Here is a 17,794-nt window from a genome sequence, read left to right on the forward strand (position 1 = left end):
GCCGGGAAGACGCGGCGCTACCGGAAGTCGCCGCGCAGCGTTGCTAAGCGACGCGGCGGGGCCGAGAAGACGTGGCGCGGCGGGGCCGAGAATGCGCGGCGCGGCGAAAAGTCGCCGCGCAGCGTTGCTAAGCGGCGCGGCGGGGCCGGGAAGACGCGGCGCTACCGAAAGTCGCCGCGCAGCGTTGCTAAGCGACGCGGCGGGGCCGGGAAGACGCGGCGCTACCGGAAGTCGCCGCGCAGCGTTGCTAAGCGACGCGGCGGGGCCGGGAAGACGCGGCGCTACCGGAAGTCGCCGCGCAGCGTTGCTAAGCGGCGCGGCGGGGCCGAGAAGGCGCGGCGCGGCGGGGCCGAGAATGCGCGGCGCGGCGGGGCCGAGAATGCGCGGCGCGGCGAAAAGTCGCCGCGCAGCGTTGCTAAGCGGCGCGGCGGGGCCGGGATGACGCGGCGCGGCGAAAAGTCGCCGCGCAGCGTTGCTAAGCGACGCGGCGGGGCCGGGAAGACGTGGCCGTCGCTTAGCAACGCTGCGCGGCGACTTTTCGCCGCCCCGCGCCTTCTCGGCCCCGCCGCGCCGCGCATTCTCGGCCCCGCCGCGCCGCGCATTCTCGGCCCCGCCGCGCCGCGCATTCTCGGACCCGCCGCGCCACTTAGCAACGCTGCGCGGCGACTTCCGGTAGCGCCGCGTCTTCCCGGCCCCGCCGCGTCGCTTAGCAACGCTGCGCGGCGACTTCCGGTAGCGCCGCGGCTTCCCGGCCCCGCCGCGTCGCTTAGCAACGCTGCGCGGCGACTTCCGGTAGCGTCGCGTCATCCCGGCCCCGCCGCGTCGCTTAGCAACGCTGCGCGGCGACTTCCGGTAGCGCCGCGTCTTCCCGGCCCCGCCGCGTCGCTTAGCAACGCTGCGCGGCAACTTTTCGCCGCGCCGCGCATTCTCGGCCCCGCAGCGCCGCGCCTTCTCGGCCCCGCCGCGCCGCTTAGCAACGCTGCGCGGCGACTTTTCGCCGCCCCGCGCCTTCTCGGCCCCGCCGCGCCGCGCATTCTCGGCCCCGCCGCGCCGCGCATTCTCGGCCCCGCCGCGCCACTTAGCAACGCTGCGCGGCGACTTTTCGCCGCGCCGCGTCTTCCCGGCCCCGCCGCGTCGCTTAGCAACACTGCGCGGCGACTTCCGGTAGCGCCGCGTCTTCCCGGCCCCGCCGCGTCGCTTAGCAACGCTGCGCGGCGACTTCCGGTAGCGCCGCGTCTTCCCGGCCCCGCCGCGTCGCTTAGCAACGCTGCGCGGCGACTTCCGGTAGCGCCGCGTCTTCCCGGCCCCGCCGCGTCGCTTAGCAACGCGGCGCGGCGACTTCCGGTAGCGCCGCGTCTTCCCGGCCCCGCCGCGTCGCTTAGCAACGCTGCGCGGCGACTTCCGGTAGCGCCCTCCACCGAACCCACAGGTGAGCAGAGAAGTCCTGCCGCGGTCGCCAAAATGAAGCGATATACGGACTAAATAAATAGACTCCACAACTCGAGGTAGTTATGAAGTGGGTATGTATGGGAGCGCTCGGCACAAGTGAGATAACTCTCCGAAATCTTGTGCCCCGAGCTGAAGTCTGCCCCCCGACTTTATTCACAAAGGTGTTACATATGCAATACATTACACAATTTTTCTATGCATATTCAACCCCTGTCCCCGCCTGTCTTCGCTTCTCATGCTAAATAGGTCCACGCCCGGGACCCCATCGGCACCGCCGCTCCCTCAGCGCCGCCTCCCGGCCCGCGGGGCGCCGCCTGGCGGACACGGAGCCGCCGCGCAGCCCCCACGGATGCCGAGCCCGCCGCGGCCCCCCGAGGCCCCCGCACCCCCGGAGAACGCGGCGGGACGAGCGCGGCTGGATCGCCGCGGGCGGAAGGAACCGGCCCCTCCGCCGCTCTCGACCGCGCCCGGGGTGAGAGCGGGACCCTGCTCGGGCCGCTCATCCGACACCTGCCGCGTGAGACCCGATGCTCTCCTTCCTCTCCCCACTTTCTCTGTGGCTCGCTCTCTCCAGGTTTGGGGGGAGAGGAACAGGGGAGGAAGGGGTAGAAAGAAGAGGAGTACGGGGCGAAGGAAAGAGGGTAGATGGGGGAGAGGAGGGGCGGTTTCTGGGGGGCAAAGGGGGGGAAATGGGGAGGAAGAAGGGGAATACGGGGAGAAGGAAGGAGAGCTAGGTGGGGGGGGAAAGGTGTGGAGGTCTTAAGGGGCAAATGGGAGGGGGAGAAAGAAGAGTAATTCGGGGAGAAGAAAGAAGAGGGAGCAGTGGGGAAGCTGAAGCCCCCACGACTCACCTGGGAAACCTGGATCAGGAGCTCCTACTCTCACCGCACTCATAGTGAACAAATGTTCGACAGGCAATTTCAGGGGATTAAATCACCTCGGCCCCACCCCATGCACCCGTGTCGGGCCCGGGGCCTGCCTCTGAAGCCCTGCTGCTGCCCGAGCCCAGCCTTGACGCTGTCGGCCCTGCCCCCGATATCACCCGGATCCCGTCTCCTGGGACTCTCCGGTGTTCCACGTTGGAATCAGCTGTGCTTAATGTACAGGTCAGTGGGAATACCTAGATTTACCTCTTCTATCCCCATAGCCAAGCAATCAGTGCAGCATTCCTGTCTACTCTGATGCCAGCCACTGTCTTGCGTTCCAACCGCTCCTCCGATGGAAAAGGTCAGGCAGGAATGTCAGGAAGCATATTTAATAGAGAAGGAATTGAACTGCATTCAAGTACTGCCCTAATCTTCCTCAGGACTGGGACCGTAACTGCTGAATGCTACTGGCAGTGAGGCTTCTTCCCAGCCGGGTGATCCTGTATCCTAGGCCCGCAGTGTGGCTGGACGCAGGCTGGACACGCAGGTAAGGCTAGGGCTCAAAAACTGTTGGCGGTGAGGCAGAAGTTTCCTTTGGCAAGTGGTGTCATCTTGCTCGGATGCTGGGGAGCGGGCTGGGACAGAGCTGCAGGTGAGTGGAAACCAGCCCTGCTCCAGCAGTGCTGTCATCATGTCACTGCACTGGGGCAAGCACAAATCTGTCACCTTTAATCTGCCAGAAAACAGATGCAACTCAGACATTATAGATTAGGCATGCAACATGTCATAGGTAACAAAATGGATTAGACAGCAGTGTATATTAAATAAATCTTTGTAAGTAAAAAAATCACAGAAACAATTACTAAGGAACAAGTCTGCAGGCTCAGGTCTAGAGCTGGTGGGGTTTTCTCTTATACAGCAGCAGCCAAGTTCACATGTGCAGTGGGAAGAAGTAAAATCCCATTAGCATTTATGCTCAAACCAGGTCTGCCTTCCCAGTGGTACAGAAAGTGCCTTCAGAGTCGGTGCCGTTAGAAATTAACAACCCCAGTGTTAATTAGGTTCATTAGCAAGTGCACACAAACAGGTGGAGCTGGAACAGAGCTGTGTTCCAGAGTGCCAGATTTCATTCGGAATGCCTCCACTGCAAAAACAGGAATGCGGAAAGGATGGAAAACCAATCACTGTACAGAGAGAATGACAGGGTTCAGCATGTTCTCCTAAAAGGCTAAATGCCAACCCCAGCCCAGATGCTTTGTAGCACATGTACAGCTTGGCAGTAATGAGGCAGCTTCAGTAGAACAGACATCTGGACATGCTGTGTCAGGCCTCTGCTGTGCCTTGACACTCTTCTAGTACTTACACAAAAATGCAACATCCAGCCTGTACTTCTGGATACAGAACAACAGTGATATGCTTAATGAAGAGAGCTGCTTTCGAGAGACAGCCTGTGGAGAGAAAGCTTCCAACAGAGCTTTCTCCCACTCTCCTAATAGTTTAGGAACACAAGGCTCAATGTGCTTTGAAAAAAAAGTCTGGTATGAAATTAAGAAAAATGCTCATTTTTCCAAGTATATGATATTTAATTGTAATGAAATAAAATCTGAAAATGTCTAAATCAATTAAGAAGTAAACATGAGTTATAATACTATACCTGTAAAATGATTAATTCCATTCATTGTCATTAGAAATTGTGTAAAATATTTATTAAGGGCTTTGCCTACAGAGGCACAACATAAATAGAGTAAGTCCTGCTGAAATGTGATCGGTTCGCAACTGGTGCGGGAACATCAGCAAGGCCACCCCAGGTGACAGTCCCAGCCTCAGGGCTCGGCCCCCGCACTGCCGGGGTTTGCTCCAGAGCCCAGCACCGGGCAACTGCTGTGCCACAGGCCCTCGGAGTCCCTCGGGCAGGTGCCAAAGCCAGCAGAACGTGCTTGGAGAGGGAACGGGTGCTGCAAAGTTAATCCACCCCTTCAAACCCTTGGGCATTCTCCACAGCCATGAGGAGCTTCTCCCGCAGGTCCTCGAAAGATTCATACAGAGGCAAGTCTAGGCGGTTAAAGCTGGAAGGGACAAGGAAAGAGTCACTCAAATAATCCATGGTAAAACAGAGTTTTTAAGAACTAGAAAAGATTAAATAATTAGGGATCTTGATTAAGAATGCAGCTTGTGGTCCACACTGTTCCTTGCACACCTCACACCTGCCTGAGTGAGCTCTCCAGTAACTGTGTGCTGCTTTCCTTTGGGAAGCTGGAAGCAGGAATTTGGTAAGAATCACTCTGGAGAGGAAAAAAGCCAACAGAAAGCCCTTCACTGTATTTAGCGGATGGAAAACAATCTTTGTTAACAGACTGATTTACTGAAGCTCAGCAAAGATCCTGGACTTGGAGGACAGATCCTTTCCTCTCTGGAGGGAAAAAAAGATTAAACATCCCCGTGAAAATCTTCCAAAGGTAAAAGCTAGCAGAGAATTGTAACCCAAAGAGGATGGGTTGATTCTGGAGCATGTTCAGGGTAGTATTGTTGTTTGTGTTTGGTAGATTTTGTGCTTTTGTTTTCAGGTTTGTTTTTTTTTTTTTTTTTTAGTATAAGCTTATTATTCTATAGAATTATTAGTTTCACAAAAAGATCCCCAGTCTGTACTGATAGTCTATAAAACAGTTTTCCAATTCAGCACCATTTTTCTTTAAAAAGCCACATTACTGAAATGTAATGGAGCAAGAGAAATTTGTACTGGATGCTTTCAATGTTTGCAAAACCCATAAACCAGGGTTAAATTATCTTATAATCTTACTTTTGTTTTGAATTCTCCAATGACTTATGGGCTTTCTGTGGTTGTTTGGTGATGTCTGACTTGCTGTAGTTCATCACATCCACTTACTAGGATGTGGGAAATAAAATAATATTCTTCAGTTTCTCAGTTAGTGAAGGCACTGGGGGACCCACAGGATCAAATGCTGTTTGATGCAGAGCTAAGTATGGTCAGCAGCGTGGCCCTTGTGGCAGGAGCAGCTCTGGACTTTATGCTTTGGTGACTTACCAGGTGTGAGCTCGGGGCAGCTTATCAGGACTTCCCCACTGCTCTATTGTAAACAGCTGAGGACCATTTGAACCTGGGTGAAAATGAAAACAGTATGAAACAGAAATTGCTGGACACTACAGAGACTGCCTCAACGTTATTTTTAACATGAAATATTGGCATCAGTTGTGGGCTGGATTCTTCACCTGTAACAGGTACATTAAAGCAACATGAATGTGGTTCTTTCTTTCCAAGCCCAGTGAGTTGGTTTCAGAGCTTGCGTAATGCCAAGGAAGTCAGCTCAGAGATCAGCATTTACAATTCAGCGCTATGTGTGGGTCAGAGGCTGGCTGGATTCCTGTGGCGCCGTGAGCAACTCACCGTAAAGTTCAGCAAATCCGTTCATAGGCACACGTGACGTCCCGGTCACAAACTGCAGGAGCCGGATCCGTTTCTCAGCATCCATCAGCAGAACAGCCTGTTGGCAAATGGACACCATCAGCCTCAGCCTCCTTCCCTGGCCCGGATGGGCCCTGAGAGCAGCCCGAAGCCAGCACGAATCACCTTTTGTAAGAGCCAGCTCTCAGAACACAACGGACTGAGAGTTCCCATTTGTGGGCTGCTCTGGCAAAAGCGACACCTGCCCTCACCTGAGTGAGGTGGGAGCAGGTCCTGCCTCCAGCACAACACCCCCCCATTCTTAGCAGTTTTCATGAAGAAAAAAGATTGCAAAAAAGGGCAATAACTTTCACTTACAGGACCAGTCAGAGGTGATGCCAGTCTTACCTTCCAGAACCACTGGATAACGGGATGATTTGGGCAGTAACCATTTTTGTAGATGGTGTGTTGTCTCCAGTCATTGACATCAACGTCACCAAGGCCACACATCAGTAACTGCAGGGAAACAGAAGGTGGGATGTGAATGGGTGTGTGTTTCCCTGCACCCACAGGGTAACGAGGTGTCACTGCCCCTCAGGGCTCTGACCTTCAGTCATTTATGCACACACAGGGGAGAGCTGGAGCTTCTTCCCAGAGTATTCCAGTTACTGGAGAATGGCTGCACACTGCCATACTTCCATGTGTTTGGCTCAAATGTGACTGGCAGAGGCATGATGGCACTTATCCACTAAGCTACTTCCAGGCTTTCAGAGGCACACCTCCAATCACCTCCCTGAGTGCAGTTCTTTGGATGTCATGAATAGATTTATTAATTAGGAAGAAACATCTAATTTCCAAGCAAGGCAGCTTGTGTCTGCACATTCCCTTAGGGAGAGGGATGAATGACTGAAGAGCCCAGAACATGGCACATCTGTCAGAACTGTCAGCTTGGGGCACCAAATTGACTCACCTCCAGTTCATTTTCATCAAAAATTTTAATCAGATCAATAGGAAGCAGTTCTGTGAATCCCTAAAAAGAAAAAGCGCAAAGTTAAAACTCTCATCCCACATAAATCCTAATTAAAAACATTAATGACCAAATTACTTCAAGCTCAAATAATTAAACTTGAAAGAGAATCACCTTTCTCATAAGGGAAAGATGATATATTCTTACACAAGATAAAACTGAAGAATCATAAACATTTGCATTCCCTGCCAAGCTTCCCCGCTCTCTTTACACAGACACCAGTGGGTAAGAAATCTGTATCCCTACTTTTGTGAAAGAAAGGAGCTAAAGAGCCTCACCTCCAGAAAGGCATTCATTTGTTTCTGCACTCTGTTGACAAACCGCCACTGGATGACCAGGCTGCAGAAAGAAACAAAACCCCATCAGAAAACCAAACTCATCAGCAGGTCTCAACCAAGTGTTCAGAGCAACCCCAAGTGCTTTCAGTTTGTCATTTACAACCTAGAACAGGTAACTAAGCAACTTTCACCAGTTGTTCCAATTTATTGGCTGGTGACTGATGGAATTTTGAAGAAACAAACCAAAAACCCCAGTGACTATGACCAAATCACAGTGGGAATAATTTTGCTCCTGTAGGTACCTATGTGAGCAGACATTTTATTCTTCCAGAGCACTGAGTAATTAAAAATTCCCAGCAAAGTCTGCAAGCTCTCAGGAGAGCTGTCAGGACAGCATCTCACCTATAAATAAATAAAGAAACTGCAGCATCAAAGGGACACTTTGCTTTCAGTACCCACAGCACAAACACTTCACAGGTGCAGGCATAAAAAAATCAGTTCCAGGCATGGAATCCAATAACCAGGCACTGGAAATTAATTCCAATTTGCATGACTGTATCAGTTTTAATGTCTTTCACCTTGGAAAAGGCCCTAATTTAAAATGCCAGCAGGTATAAGCGAATTTAGAATTTTACATCCTGGTAGATGAAACAACTGAGAAAGCTGAAAATAAAACCTAATTTCAGATTTGGCTGATTTTTGGTAGGAACGCTGGCACTGGAATCCTGGCTTTGGTCTGTAACTGGCAGAGGAGGACAACGGGATGAGGGTCAGGCTGGAAAGCACCTTCTGGCTCATCTGAACTTGAGCCAGATGTTGGAGATGCACGTTTCCATTGGGGAGGGGGAAATTCCAGGAGAACAAAGCACGTAATTTATTTTACTCTTTGTTCTTATGTCTGACTGGACATAACCAATGTTAACAGTAAGATTTTTTTTTTTTTTCCCAATGATCCCTGATGCTCTTGTGCAGTATAAACATCAGGAATTGCAGCAGGGTCAATTGTAAGTACAGCTGCTCTTTCTTACCCCCAGGCATATTCCATAATGATACTTACTCAATGTATTCCCGCTTGTTTTCATTTGTTACCATGATTTCGGACCCATTGGGCTTCAGGTCCACTTGATATGTCTATATTTGAGAAGACCAAAAAACTTCCCATTATTTGAGGACATCCTTCTCCCAGAACCCACTCTCCCTGAGCAGCATTTTACAAGCAGTATCAGGAAATCATTAGTAAATTGATTTACACTTTCAAACAAACTTGCACTGACAGAAGGGAAAACTGGCAGAGAGGCTAATAATTTTATTATAATTATTATTTATAATAATGAAATTATACATTTATATAAAATATAACCACAAAGGATGTAGTTTATATATACAAAATTGTAATAGTTATTATTTATAATAGAAGAAGCTAAATCACATATTGAAACTGCCCAAAGCCAACCAGTATATTATATATATTATTATATCTAGTCTGTGATTATATCTATTATATCTATTCTGTGGTTATATCTATTCTGTGGCCTCAGTACTCTCCCTAGTTTTCCATGTCATCCAGAACCTTATGTTGCTTCAGGAAAAAGGCAGTACAGAAAGTGGATCAGAATGTTTTGGACAGGACATCGAGTGCATAGTCTGAAATGCTGAAGTAAGTTTTTATAAAAGGCCCTATAGTCCCCAGGTCCAGTTGTACCTGGAGCCAGGATCTAGGTCTCAGAAGTAAACTAAGGGAAGATACTAAAAAAGGTCATAAAAACCTCGAAGCAAATTAATTTAATTTAATGTCTACAGCATTTTCATTTGTAATGGCGAAAGTTACCCATTGACTGTGACCCTTTTAAACCCCGCTGTAGCAGCTGCTGCTGTGACAGGCACGACAGGGAGGAGCTCCCTGGTGTCATTCTGCCGCCCTCCTCTGAGAACACCTTCGACCTCAGAAACCCAAGCAGTCCCTGGGCTTGGACCGTGTCCCACCTTTATTCCTCCTCATTGCAAGTATTTCACTCAGCTGCGTATCCGGCTTGTCCCAGAGACGTGGTGGCTCCCTGACAGGAATGTGGCACCCCCAGTCCCCGCTGGGAACATAGCGAGGTGAAGGCTGACCAGTGCACTCACCACCACTCTGAGACTCTGCTCAGTACTGAGGTACTTGTTGGCAATAACCAGTTCTAAGATGTAAATAACCTTTACATACCTGTCCAAAGTTTTCCTCGTCTATGCAAAACATGAGATCCAGCTCCGTTGGGTCATTTTCCAGGATCCACTTCAGAGAGTTGTAGTATTCACTATCCTAGGGCAGATCACAGTTCAGCAGTTTGAAAATGGGCGATTAGTGCAGAGCTGTAGAAAGCCATGGGCCTGTGAGCCCTGGCACGGTTTAAATGGGGTCTTACCACCGATTCCATGTCCTTCAGCGTTATGGGCTTCCCCAGCATCATCTTGTAGAAAGGTCTGATGAAGAAGCCTGTAAGAGAGAGGAGAGCGTTACGTGCCCTGCTCTGCACCTGCACATTCCATAGAGATACCACTGCTTGAGGGCACCGCCCCTGGCACTTCCTGTTAGCTCCTGACTGGAACAGTCCTGCAACTGCAACAGCATCATAGCAGCTCAGGTTTATTGAGGCACAGAAAGTCAAATTTTTCAGTTCCTACAGTTATCCACCAACTACCATACTCCACTGACCACCCTAACATTAGTGGCAGAGAGAGCCAAAAGCTGGGGAATTGAGCTCAGGGCACACTGTCGCATTTAAAATCACTGCTCCTCTCTCCAAGGAGTTGCCTGAAAACCAGGCTGCTGAGCTTCCTCTGCTGCACCAGGGCTCAGGAAAATCTGGTCAGTAATGTCTGCGCCTGGTGTGAGATTTCAAAATGCAGCAGAAATTGTAATTAAATCCTTCAGCAGTAATTTTACATATTAAAATATGCTGCAGTTGACGCCCCTCGTTTGGCAGCAGGTTTGCATGGGAATGACTGACACAAATTCCATTCTTCTCCTTTAGGGACAGTGCTCATGCTGGTTCTGGACTTTTAACTTGAGTGGAGAAAGGAGCAAAACTTGATGTGAAACCCACTTGTGGAGTAAGACACTGTAATTTTGTGAATCACCATTCAAGTCTCAAGAGTGCCAGTCCCAGACTGGCCAGAAGCTGGGGCTCTCAGGCAGGTGCATCTCCTTCCCCAAAGCCCAGTGGCAGCAGCAGAGCAGGAGCAGGACTCACCGTCCAGCAGCTTCCCGTGGTACACGGCCAGGCCGGCCACCCGGCCAATGAAGGTGAAGTATGACAGATGGTCTTCATTACAGAGACCTGAATTAGGATTAATCTGAAGTGTATAGTTGTCCCTTTTTTGGGGAAAGAAAAAAAATAGCTAAAGAACCAAGTCTTTAAATAAGCACATACTCAGATATGTGAATAAATAACTTGTGCTTAGGGGCATGTCCCTTCAACAGCGCTGTGGGGCTGTGCCCAAGTCCTTTCCAGTCTGTCCCACCACGGAGCCACTGAGGGCTGAAGGGCTGACACAGCAGCAAACCAAACCCACGGTGACCAGGAGCCCTCTCTCCCTTGCTCTAAAGGATTGCTCCAAGATTTTAAAGCTGGGCAGCCCCCACTTTACAGCTCTGGGAGGCCACTCCTGGGGAACTCCTGCATTCCAAGCTTGCTCTACAGCAGTGCTGGAACTCTGGGCAGCAGAAGAAAGAGGCTTTTCTGTGACATTGGTCCCTTCGCCATTACTGGCCTCAAAAACTGCAGTTTTGCTGCCCTGGATATTGTCTGAGCAACAGAAATATTTTCTGGGTTCTCAAGGAGAATTCCAGAGGCTCTCTGAAGGGCAACAGGAACAGGGCAGTGGGGCTGCCCAGGGCACCCTGGGAAGGAGGAGCTACTTCTGCCCACAGCAGCTTTGCCTCTTATGCAAAATGTAATTAATATCCCTTGAGAATACAAATATCTAATGGACACTTACGTTGCTGAGTATTCAAAGAGACCATAGTAAGGGTTAAACATCTCCTTGGACAAGAGAAAAAACCATTCTCTGGCCACACCTCCATAGTCAAGTCCTTTTTCTGACTCAAATTCAATCCAGAGCCTGGCTTTTAGTACATCAGGTCTCTTCACAGACATGATTCTTCTGTAGGACTCCTCAAAGATGTTATTTCTGTGTAATTTCATCTCAAATCTGTTAGGTATGTCAGCCTGTGTGAAAGAAGATTAGATTATCCTTGTTAGTCTCAATAAATAAGTCTTTGGGCAAATTACTGGCTGATAACAGCTCAGTGACAGATTAGACACCTGGTGTTCCAGTTCCCCACGTTTTTATTTCCCTGTGCTCTCTCAGTCCACAGGCTGAGAGCATGGGGGGAGCTGGGCTAGTTCCAGAACAGTGCTGCAGACTTCTATGGTAAATATTTGATGAAAATGACAAGAAAAGTATCAAACAAACAAAACAAAAAAGGAGAAAGGTCGACTGTGCTCTATTTTCAGGGCATTTGCATTTATTTAGAAAAATGTGAGTCTTAAAGACTTAGAAAAGCCTTTTGTTGAGAAACGCATCAAATTCAAATTTTCTTGGTGTTTTTGGTTCCTACTTGAGCCCTTCATGAGCAGCACAATGGAGTAATGTGGCAGGTGAGTCCTAGAGCCCCCGAGCTGGTTCTACTCACAGGTTTCTTTAACTTCTTGCGGAAGTAGTCGTATTTCTGCTTGAACTCCCTGGAGTATGGCACTGCCTGGTGGGAGCAGCGGGAGGACACGTCATTCCTGCTCCTCAGCACTTTGATACCCCACAGCATTTAAAAGGGATGGACAGCCCTGCTACCCACACATTGTGCTGTGGGCTCCCCTGACCCCACCCACGAGGGACAGCAGCCAGGAGAGATTTTAAAATCCCACAAAATTACTCTGATCATTTTACTGACGATAATATGACTTTACTACAGCCTTTAAATAATCTTTCTACGTGTTTCCTTTATTTAAACACTACCTGAAATGCAATTTAACTCATTCTGTTTGTCATGGCACCAGAAATATTATTGAAAGCATTCAGATGAATCCTTAGTGCTTCTGTGAAATGGATTAGCTCCTGCTTTCCCTTAAAACCAACAAACAAACCACTGTCAGTCGCTCAAGGAGACCATGATGATTTCATTTCCTTCACACAAACTTTCCCAAATAGTCTCTCTCATTTATGCTCAGCATTTCTAGGGAGAGGCCTATTAGCAATTTGCACAGTACTGTGTGTGAGGATCTCCAGTTTTAAATGCCTGATAAATGAGTAAATCCCTCCAAAAGCAACTATCGTCAAAAAATTACTATTATTGACATTATTACTAAGCAGTTGAAATTTAACTGTGCAGCAGGCTCATCTGCTGTGTCCTGAAAGTCTTAAAGGTCCCAAGGACTTATGCAGAATAAAAAGGTACTCTTGGCACCAGGAAACATCTTGGGATTAGAAGTCTGATCACTCAGAATACCATAAAATGGCATAAACTGGCATAACCCAGCAGAAAAAGTAAAAGAAACACTCTGATGCTTTAAAAATTGATACTGAAGTAAAATCCTGTGTTTGTTTTTTTCTAAGGCTGAAACCTCTATTTATCTGCAGGAAGCTTTATGTCTCTTAAACTGACAGACACATTTTTTTGTCTTTTTTTTTTTTTCACACTTTGAATCAACATAGGCCCACCTCTCTCCTCCCAAGTGTAAAGAGCTTTTCATTGTCCAGCGATCTCAAACAGAACAGTGTGTCAGCTCAGTAAAATCCTACTGTCAGTAATGACCCAGGTAATGGGTAAATAGGAGCACTTCTCCAATAACCATCCCCAAACCCTGGACAATCTGGGAGACTGGCCAGAACTTGGTGTGACATTCCCAGCTCTTTCTGACATGGGGTGTAGACCAGCAGAGCTCCTGCTCTCCAGGCTGCCCAGCCGTGATCTGGGGAGCAGGCAGGACCTGCTGCTGTTCCCCAGTCAGGGCATTGCATGGAAGATCCCACAGCAGTACTTACTGGGCCCGTGATGGCTGGGTTCTGTAGCCTGGGGTCTTCCCACTGGGTAATTTTATTATCTGCAAATAACAAAAGAGATGATCCCATGGCTTCTCTGCTACCACACTGTGAACTCTTGTTGTTTTTTTCTCCCTAGCACTGCTCAGGTCTGTCAGGGTTAGCAAGGCTTGTGTCTCCCCACCCTCCCCAGCTCCAACACATCGTTTAGTTGAAAACACTCACTCAAAAACACAGAACTACCCCAGAACCCAGGGAATTTGCGCTGCTTTGATGGCAACATCTGCAGGAGTGAGTGAACATGTTCATTTGAACATGGGCTGGGACTGGAGATACACGGCCCAACAGGTAAAGGAACCCAGAACTTTTGGCAATGACACCCTATGTTACTGCTTGGAAATTTTGCATAGACAGCTGAAGTATCATACTTCTAAATTTGGAGGGAGTAACATTTTTCTTAGACTCTGATTTAATGAGAAGGTAAAGGGAGGCAGAACTGTCCTGTTTTGGTGCAAGAAAATCACCCAGTTATGACCAATGGAGATGCTGGCAGTGGCACAACACAGCCCAGTTCTTTCCATCTACAGCTTTGAAGAGCACCAGGAAGATGACAGAAAAGGTTCTACAGGACCATGCTGGGAATCGCCTTCCCTGCCTCCAGACAGCTGCTCCTCCCAAGATTCTGAACACAACGGAATCACAACAAAACAATGGTGTTGCAACAGTAAGACAATGCTCCAAACCCCATCCCAGTTGCCACCTGCAATGGCGAGGTGTTGGTCACCCTTGGCCTGCCATCCCTCTGTTTGTTACAGACACTGCTCGGGGTTAGGAACTGGGTATCAGGAATCAAGATTGCATTCTCCATGTTTCTAGAACTGGAAAACCCCTATAAGTTTGCATCCCAAGCTGGTTTAAGAAGGACTGGGATCTGAAAGGTGTCATTCAGCAAATGTTAACTGGAGAAAATTCTAAATGATTGCAAGCACATTTCAAGCCATTTGATCTGTTAGTTAATTTAATAGTAAAACACTAATTTACTTCCCTTCACACATTAAAGCTATTTATCACTTACAGGAATGCTGGAGGGCTGCCAGCCTGAGCTCCAGAGACCCCAGAGATGCACGGAGCAGAGCTGCTGCCAAGGTGGAAACCCAGCCCAACCCTTTCTCTTTTCAACCCCTACACTGGAATTCACTTCTACAAAGTTCTCTGGTCACCTTCTTGATGCCAGCGGCCACAAATCACAGTGCCAGTTTCCTGTGGAATCAGAGGTAACAGAAATGACTGACAGTGTGTCAGCTCTTCGCTCTCTGTACTTCAGAGTGTGCGATGACACCAACAAATCTCAGTCTAACTTTCTCTTCAGAGTCTTACAGGGACTTCATATTATAAATCCAGGGCTACAAGGGTCTGGCATGAGCCACTTCACCTGGAACTGTAGCTCAGGATTCTCTGTCTTATCCCAAGTGGATACGGATACCAAACTCATTCCTTTTGAAGAACGTTTTCAAAAATGTCAAAAATTTGAGTCTTTCCACCAATACAATTCTGTCATAAACCAGGCTCTCAGGTCTTTGAGGATTCCCTCTTCTCCCTGCCTTTCTAAGGGGACCACTATTTCCCTGAAGTTTGGGACCCCCTGCCAGATACAGAACTCCCACAGCCAGACATTCCAGTGCTGATGGCATCAGAAGGGTTACTCCAGGTTGGATTTAGGCACTCTTCTCAATACATCACAGGGTGAGATAGCTCATGACCAAGTGATGGTATTTTTCATGCCCTTTTCGACCCAAATTCTGCTAACTACTCCCATTCTGAGTAACAGTTTGCAATTCTCCTTACACAGCCTCTTCCTGCACACTGCAGTGGCCATTTGCCAGACTCACACTGACTTCCCATCCCATTCCAGGGAGCCCCTCTCCCCTCTCCTGCCCTGCTGCTTCCTGCTGAACTAAGGAGTGCTTCCTCCTAATTCCTTGTGTAAATCACTGATGCATATTGTGAATATCACCATGTGCAGGTAGGGGGGAACCCATTCGATGTATCCATCCCAATGTAATCATCCTGTCAGTGAACCACTGGTTCAGAAAATGGTTGCAGAATGGTTGTTTTCCCTTCTGATCCCTTCCAACAGGTAGACAGGACAGCACACGCCTGGGAGGCTCCCAGGAATGGCAGCGGTGTGCAGGAACAGGAACACCAGTGTGTCCATGGAAGGTAAGGTGCCTGGGGCAGCCGAGGGCCCAGAGAGACAGGCAAAGGGGTTCCCTGTCACACACAGCCTCTGGTACCAGTAACACCGCTGTGCTGCAGCAGTGCTCAGGGCTCCTGGTCCCTGTGTACAGCAGAGGGGCTGTGCTGGCTGCAGGGAACTTTGGCAGTTTCTCCCAGGGATGAGAAAAACATTTCAAAAATAGGACAAACAGCGCTGGAGAGCTATGCAGCGGAGTTACAAAATGTGGCAGGGAAGCAGGACATGACCAGCAGCTGACTCTGTCAGACTTGTCCTGCTGGTTTTGTGTCCTGCCAGTGGCACAGCCCCTGGCCCTCCAGGCCCCAGAACCCAGCCAACACAGCAGTGCTGAGGCACCAGGCTGGGACCAAAGGGACATCTGCTGGAAACAGACAGTATTACCAAAAGCTTCCCTAAACTTTTGTGGAAAATGCTACGTAAGAAGATAAAGCCACTCAGATCAAAAGAGACTAGAGGGAGAATTCAGATGCACATAAGTTTTGCTTCCCAGCAGCTACAAATTCACTGAGGAATTCTAATTAATGTATGACTTTAACATTCCATTTTAGGGACTAACACATGCTCAAATAGCTTTAGGAGACTGAAAAATTAAAGAGTTTTAAGAGAGATTGGGAGGCTCAGCAGTTACACGGGTGTTTTAAATGGGACAGCTTTATCCTGTGACTCCTTAGTGGCAGCCGTTTAGAATCATTTGCCATAGTTGTATTTCCAAATCTCTTGTTGGGAAAAGCAATTACAAGAGAGATAAGGGATAATAACTCTGTACCAAAGTTTGGAAGGGGTTCATCGGGTGCTTGACAAGTGTATTAATTCTAATGTTTAGTTGAAAGGATTTATACCACTTCAGAATTGGTATTACTTTAAAAGGCACTCTTTTAATAATGACTTAATATTGTCATCTCTATGGACGAGTGTGGGAGTCAGTCATACTGAGGGACAAACCTAATTCTGTCAAACATGGGTAAGTTTAGGTTTTAACTCTCTGTGCACCCTCCTCTGATGGTTATGAGAGTAAGCTATGGCTATGAAGAAATGTCTTATTATAAGAAGCCTTTGTGGGCTGCTTTGTTTCCAAACACCAACAAAACTCACACAGCAGTTCTGAGATGCTCTAAGAAGACAAATCTACAATGAAACATCACTTACACTAAAACTCCACTAACAGAACTGGAGAATATTAATGGGCTGGTGCAGTTTCACATGCTCTAAATAGGAAATAAGATCAGAATCGGCACTGCCACAGACCTGAAAGCAGAGGAAAGTACTTCTCAGTGCTAATTGCTCCACTGCCTATATGTGGAGCTGTGGCTACAGGATCTTTTCTCATCTTATTTTCTATTCCTAGTGTATATTTTAATTTATTAAGTGCAAATAAGCCATGGGATCATCAACAACAACAACAACAAATCCAAAATATCAACAAGAACAAAATAAACCACAGAGAGGAAATGTTAATGCTTCACAAGTCAGAGAGGGACAAAGCTTGATGAGCCAATTAAAGCAAGCTTCCAGTGAATGTACAGTACCGTAGGAGGGCACTAAGTCTCTGGTATCAATGTCTCCACATATCAACACCTGGCTTCCTAAATGAAGAGTAAAATCACAAAGCTTTCACTTCAATACTTAGTACCTCCCTTTGTCTATTTGCTCTAGTACCTTAGTGCTTACTTACTATGGTCTATATAAAATGTTCTTCCATCCAGGTGTATTCTTTCCTCCCAGCCAGGCTGGAAATGGGAAATAAAAACAAAGAAAAGACAGAGTAAGTGAAATAGTACCAGTCTCACACAGCCTGAAGCAGTGCATTGCTCACACCTACTGGACTTGTCTCAAAGGTATGAGGTAGGAAACCCCAAGTGATCAGATGCATAATGGCAAGGCCACAAATCCAGACAGACTCAGACCTAGATCTTATATAGGTGACTGCATCCTGTGCAGGGAATATTTTTTATAGTGGAAACCTCTTGCCTCAGGATTCCCACCCATTTCCTGCTGTGAGTAAACAATCACAGAGAACGGATGATCCATCGTGGCTTAGTTTGAAAGTTTCTGCTCTTACTTCTGAAAGCCATGTGGGTTATTTACTGTAAATGTGTAACCCAGGCTCCCTGTACAGTGGGACAAGAATGTCCTAACCTAGTCCTCAGTGCTTCGTTCCCTTTTCTCATGTCCCAAGTGCTTGCAGTGCAGAAAGGAGAGTGGATGGCAGGATGTAGGGACAGGCAATGCTGGCCAGCCTGGGCTGCCAGAAAATACAGAGGAGAAATTATTTCATTTCAGTCCAGTTGGAGAAACTCATGTTAAATTCTGCAGTCATCCCAACCTCACTCCAAACCAGGAGGTTTAACTAAGGTGAAATCTGATACTAACAATCTGTTGCTAGTGACAGGTCAGGCTACCCTGGTTTCACTGCATGTTTCGCCCCTTGCAGTTAAAAGAACAAATTGTAATTGGGCCTTCAGTGCCTCCATGGTTAACACACGCCCCACGTACCTGGAC

General features: G+C 48.2%; 1 protein-coding gene and 1 long non-coding RNA gene across 12 annotated transcripts in view; one reads left to right on the forward strand and one right to left on the reverse strand.

The window, feature by feature from the left end:
* The first annotated feature begins 2,168 nt into the window (after positions 1 to 2,168).
* LOC116807015 (uncharacterized) lies at positions 2,169 to 3,284 on the forward strand. Its single transcript, XR_004366055.3, has 2 exons — positions 2,169 to 2,555; positions 2,756 to 3,284. It is a non-coding gene; the product is annotated as an uncharacterized lncRNA (long non-coding RNA).
* Positions 3,285 to 3,993: 709 nt separating this feature from the next.
* LOC140680233 (E3 ubiquitin-protein ligase NEDD4-like) overlaps positions 3,994 to 17,794 on the reverse strand; it is an 85,396-nt gene continuing 71,595 nt past the window's right edge. For 6 of the 11 annotated variants that reach the window (XM_072923048.1, XM_072923053.1, XM_072923051.1 and 3 more), the window contains 15 exons: positions 16,968 to 17,022; positions 16,822 to 16,878; positions 13,042 to 13,100; positions 11,696 to 11,761; positions 10,999 to 11,228; positions 10,251 to 10,372; positions 9,423 to 9,493; positions 9,224 to 9,319; positions 8,078 to 8,151; positions 7,021 to 7,081; positions 6,686 to 6,745; positions 6,124 to 6,231; positions 5,719 to 5,815; positions 5,359 to 5,431; positions 3,994 to 4,381 (listed from right to left, as the gene is read on the reverse strand). In XM_072923048.1, the coding sequence (XP_072779149.1) occupies positions 4,279 to 4,381; positions 5,359 to 5,431; positions 5,719 to 5,815; positions 6,124 to 6,231; positions 6,686 to 6,745; positions 7,021 to 7,081; positions 8,078 to 8,151; positions 9,224 to 9,319; positions 9,423 to 9,493; positions 10,251 to 10,372; positions 10,999 to 11,228; positions 11,696 to 11,761; positions 13,042 to 13,100; positions 16,822 to 16,878; positions 16,968 to 17,022 (1,332 nt within the window). In that variant the 3' untranslated portion in view covers positions 3,994 to 4,278. Of the gene's footprint in view, positions 4,382 to 5,358; positions 5,432 to 5,718; positions 5,816 to 6,123; positions 6,232 to 6,685; positions 6,746 to 7,020; positions 7,082 to 8,077; positions 8,152 to 9,223; positions 9,320 to 9,422; positions 9,494 to 10,250; positions 10,373 to 10,998; positions 11,229 to 11,695; positions 11,762 to 13,041; positions 13,101 to 14,161; positions 14,299 to 16,821; positions 16,879 to 16,967; positions 17,023 to 17,794 lie in introns of those variants that run through there. The other 5 variants (XM_072923050.1, XM_072923049.1, XM_072923047.1 and 2 more) reach the window with 2 other exon arrangements.

This window comes from Taeniopygia guttata, chromosome W (assembly GCF_048771995.1).
Source record: "Taeniopygia guttata chromosome W, bTaeGut7.mat, whole genome shotgun sequence".
Taxonomy (NCBI): Eukaryota; Metazoa; Chordata; class Aves; order Passeriformes; family Estrildidae; genus Taeniopygia; species Taeniopygia guttata.